A 4,375-nucleotide genomic window follows, 5' to 3' on the forward strand; every position below is an offset into this window, starting at 1 on the left:
AAGGAGCTCATCACATGTATTTTTTTCCTGTGCCTCCTATCCCTATATGATGTCAATTATATAACACCTGATTAGGTCAGATCGCTCGAGGTCGAGGTTAAAATTTCCAATAGACTCGTTCTGACCAGTCTTACCTCGCTGACTGGTTTGACACTTGAAAGACCACTTCCACTGATGTTTGATGCCTGCGACCATGAACTCTTAACGTAGCTATCCAATATTACTGTCTGTTTGGCTCTGTTGCGCTTAGTGTTCGAGATAATACAGGAGGCCTGCGAGTCCCCACCTCCCTGAGAAGTTAAAAAGCCGCTGATCCGGCGACGCCAGTCTTAACAACTGGTCTTGTCGAAACAACAGCTGTTTTTAAGGCGACTGGTTTGAGTCAGTCAAAATACCGTCTGTTGGGTAACCGGTGCCCGCTCCTGCCTAGCAGACCGGTCCGGCGAGAGCTCCTGAGAGCATACCGCAATACACTACCGCCATTGTGTAACCAGCAGTTGCAAGGGCCTCAACTAGTACTTCACCGAAAGTCTGCCTGCGTATTAGAAAGAGGCACAGACGCACGTAAAGGCAAGCTATCGTTACAATCAGTCTATCTAGCTTCCAATGCGTGGTTTCGGCCTCCTTCTCACCATTCCTTACGTTTTCCGCTCGTCAACAAGTAATGCTGAAAGTCGCCGGAGCGGCGCTGTACTTGATAGCGCCAGACCACAGTGAAAACCGCCCCCGTGGCCGCTGTCCTACTTGCGCCGACACAGTGGTAACCACTCTGAATTCCGCCTTGAGATTTTGTATGTCCTATCATTCTTGTTTTTATCGCCACTTTTGGCCTGGAGGTGCCCCAACACCCTCTGGATTTAGTGTTAGCAGATATTTTTGTGCATCTCTGAAATTGTGGAATGAGCATCCCTATTTGCTCACCATTGGTGACGGTTAGACAAACCGAGGAACATCAGACATCGACCGCACCTGCAGTGGTCCCATGAGCACGATGATGCGGACTCCTTGCTCCCAGACCAGTCGCCAGAGGGCATCTCTGGTGGCCGCCACGGGACGTTGCATCACGATAAACGCCCGCACCCGCTGGTACCCATCCACGAAGTACGCTTCTGGGTGGGCCTTGCCGCGGTACAGCCGCGAGGTGATGGGAACCCGAGTCAGGTGGTCTGCAAGAGCCGCGCAGCGTATGACGTGGCTGGACACGCACGAGTAATTGTGACATAAGAAAGGGCTTCGTTGCTCCATCGTGACTTGGGATGTAGCTTGAATACAAAGAAGATGGTTTTGTTCAAATTTGAAGCAAAATATTGGAATACAAGAAACGAGCGGCATCCTCTGTGCCTTTCACTGACGGCGACGCCCACATAAAAAACATGGCGTTCATACTTCGCGAAAATTAAACGCAGATCAGCCTTTTCCCCCCCTTCAAGTGGGCCATGCGTCAAAAACAAAAGGCAAGGTAAGAGGCAAAACAAAATTTGGCTCCTGCGGGAGTTCACTCACAGTCGGTGGCCGCTGCTGCGGCGGCCTTCACGTCAGCCCTGCCGGCCGGTACGTCCGCTTCGGTCTCGTCTCGGCCGACGTGCAGCCGACCCCAGTCGCGTCGGAAGCCAGCCTCGCCGTCAACGTGCAGCTCGTGCACGGCCTGCGCAAACACGTGCGACGGCACGGACTCGTGTGGCGCGGCCGACCAGCCGCCTGGCGCGCTGTCCGCCGCCGCCGGCTTCCCCGGCGCCGGCGGCGTCCACCGTTTCCGCCGCCGCCTGCGTCGGCAGAGAGTGGCACGGATGAGAGACGCCACGTCGGTGAGGCCGCTGCTGGGAGCATTCCACAGTGATATAAAAGGATATTTGCGGGAATTTAATGAAAGTTGGTGTGGCCGTTGGGACACCTGACTCGCCGCATTTTCCAGCTGTGCTCACGGATGTCAGGGACGTCAGGTGCGTCAGGGGCAACGGGCGTGACAAACACGTCAGTGACGCTCACTGGCGATGTCCGCGGCATCCGGCGAGGCGGCCTCACAGGGGCACCGTAAGGACAAAGGAGACGCACATCGAATGGGAGAGGGAAGGGAGTAAGGGCGAGGGAGGGAGAGAGAGAGAGAGAGAGAGAGAGAGAGAGAAGAGAGAGAGAGAGAGAGAGAGAGAGAGAGAGAGAGAGAGAGAGAGAGAGAGGAGTGAGAGACGCGCAGAGGCATACTGTTGACGTCGACGGGTTTTGACCACGTGCGTGTCGTTCCCGCGCATCCGCAAGGCGTCAGAGAAGTCGGACACGACTCGATGGGTGAAATACTACCTACCCCGATGAGTGGTGCTGTAGGTAAGGGCATGCCAAATAAATTACAAATGTTAAATATAACTACGCGTAAGCGAATTGGCTATCACCCAATCCCTACTTGCAAAGGCAGATAATGACACCAAATGTAAAGATGAGCAGTCGCCACATTGGGCCGTTACATAAAATCATCGAAATTTTGAACGGTTCACAACCATGATATGATATACACAGTACAGAAGCAACGAAGCAGTAGTCCTGGGGCCAACTCGCATGGCTCTTTCTTCGAACGTCGACAGGAACGATTCTATTAACTGGCACGATCCAATATCCCGACGTCTTTGCTAGTCATTGTCAGGCTTATACAGGGATGTAATATGGCATAAATCAATTTGGGGCTGAGTTGGGGTAGCATATATGGACAGGCCACCTCACCGACTTGATTTCCCCTTGGACTTGAGCTACTACGTTTTTAATGTTGAGGGTGTTGACCTCGTACAAGGAAAGGGCTTAGCCTTGCCGTGCTGAAGTTCTTTCAGCGGAAAAGATAGCTTGGTATTGGTCTACACTATACAGCTTTCACGACGCCCCCCCCCCCCCCCCCAAGCTCTGGTTGTGTTCTGCGTACTAGTGTTCGGCTTCAGCAGTCGGGTGATGCGCGGCTTCGTTCGCTGCAGCTGATCCATATCAAAACTGATCCAGTTTCAACACTCGTTCACTGCAGCTGATCCAGATCAAAACTGATCCAGTTCAACACTCCGTTCACTGCAGCTGATCCAGATCAAACTGATCCAGTTCAGCACTCCGTCTACTGCAGCTAATCCGAGAGAAACTGATCCAATTCAGCGCTCCGTCACTGCAGCTGATCCAGAGCAAACTGATCCAGTTCAGCACTCCGTTCACTGCAGCTGGTCCAGAGCAACCTGATTCAGTTCAAGAAAACACAGGTCCCCAGGCTCGGTGGTACCCAGGCGTCAGGCGTGAAGGCCGACCTGATCAGGCCAGTTTCCTATGAATCGTATATAAATACCCAAACATCATACACGTTTCAGACGAGACTGACGTCCGGACGGTCCGGTCAGCTCCCACACTGCGCTCGAGACTGCCGAACCGAGCCAGCCTCTCACCGACTCGACCGCGCACCGCCGCCGCCCGCCGCTCCCTGACACTGCTCACCGTCGGTGAGCGAGCATTTCACCGACGGGCGTCACGAGCCGCGGCCAGGCACGCGATCGAGCCTGTCGTGTCACGTGACCGTCTGACCAGACGTGACCTGGTGTGTCACGCGATCCGCAAGCAACGCCAATTTTGACGTAATGTTCGGGGTCGGTGAGAGTCCCTTGGACCGCCGGCGAGAAGCTCAATATCGCAGAGGAGAGACTCTGAGAACCGTCGGTGAGAGACCATCAGGGCCGCTGGCGAGAGGCCCTCAGATTCACCGGCGAGAGACCCTCAGCACCGTTGGCGAGAGGCCCTTGGGTTCAGCGGTGAGAGGCCTTCAGGACTGCCAGCAAGAAGCCCTCAGGTCCGCCGGTGAGGGGCCCTCAGGTCTGTCGGCGAAAGCCCCTTAGGCCCGCCGGTGAGAGGGCCTCAGGACCACCGGCGATATGAAGGTTTACGGTGGACGTATAGCTGGGCCACCGACGCCGATATAGTTCAGGTGGGCGCGCCTCGGGGAGCCAAGCGGAGCAGAGGAGGGCTCAGCTGATCTGGCAGCGCAGCCGCACAGGCTGGAGCAGCACAGCTGTTCGGAGCGGGTGTGGCGCGGCTCGACTCGAGCACGGTTCGACATATTATCAGACTCTGAGACAGCATTGATGCTCTTAGCGTTAGGTTTGACAGCTTTGCTTGGGCTTGCCAGAGAGGCCAGGAGCCTCCGGCATCGCAGGACAGGACTCTGGGAAGTTTTAATTTTATTTATAACCAGCGCTTAGCTATAGCATATCATCATGTCAAGCTCTCACGAATGGAGATGACTTTATTTCGTCAGGTATCGGCACATTCCTGACATGAGCTGAATGTTCCATAGCATGTGAGGGCAGGCCGGTCCAGCCCTTCCCTAAATCCCACGCTCATGGCTTGCCGTATCAAACTGGTATCA

The 4,375-nt window shown here is 54.8% G+C and overlaps 1 protein-coding gene across 1 annotated transcript; it reads right to left on the reverse strand.

Annotated features, from left to right (window-relative positions):
• Positions 1 to 933: 933 nt before the first annotated feature.
• LOC119092586 (tyrosine-protein phosphatase 99A-like) lies at positions 934 to 2,960 on the reverse strand. The gene is made up of 3 exons (XM_037215541.1): positions 2,903 to 2,960; positions 1,504 to 1,698; positions 934 to 1,166 (listed from the first exon to the last, which is right to left on the reverse strand). Exons 1-3 carry the CDS (start codon positions 2,958 to 2,960, stop codon positions 934 to 936), a joined length of 486 nt encoding a protein of 161 aa, XP_037071436.1.
• Between the last annotated feature and the right edge of the window lie 1,415 nt (positions 2,961 to 4,375).

The sequence above is a fragment of the Pollicipes pollicipes genome, unplaced genomic scaffold, assembly GCF_011947565.3.
Source record: "Pollicipes pollicipes isolate AB1234 unplaced genomic scaffold, Ppol_2.1 Scaffold_3447;HRSCAF=4054_pilon_pilon_pilon, whole genome shotgun sequence".
NCBI lineage: Eukaryota > Metazoa > Arthropoda > Thecostraca > Pollicipedomorpha > Pollicipedidae > Pollicipes > Pollicipes pollicipes.

Coding starts and splice junctions, on each gene's coding strand:
- LOC119092586 (XM_037215541.1), bottom strand. CDS start 2,960: ATGGATCAGCTGCAGCGAACGAAGCCGCGCATCACCCGACTGCTGAAG. Junction 1,699..2,902: donor ACTGCTGAAGCCGAACACTA/GTACGCAGAACA, acceptor ACAGCGCGCCAG/GCGGCTGGTCGGCCGCGCCA. Junction 1,167..1,503: donor CGCAGCAGCGGCCACCGACT/GTGAGTGAACTC, acceptor CGGCTCTTGCAG/ACCACCTGACTCGGGTTCCC.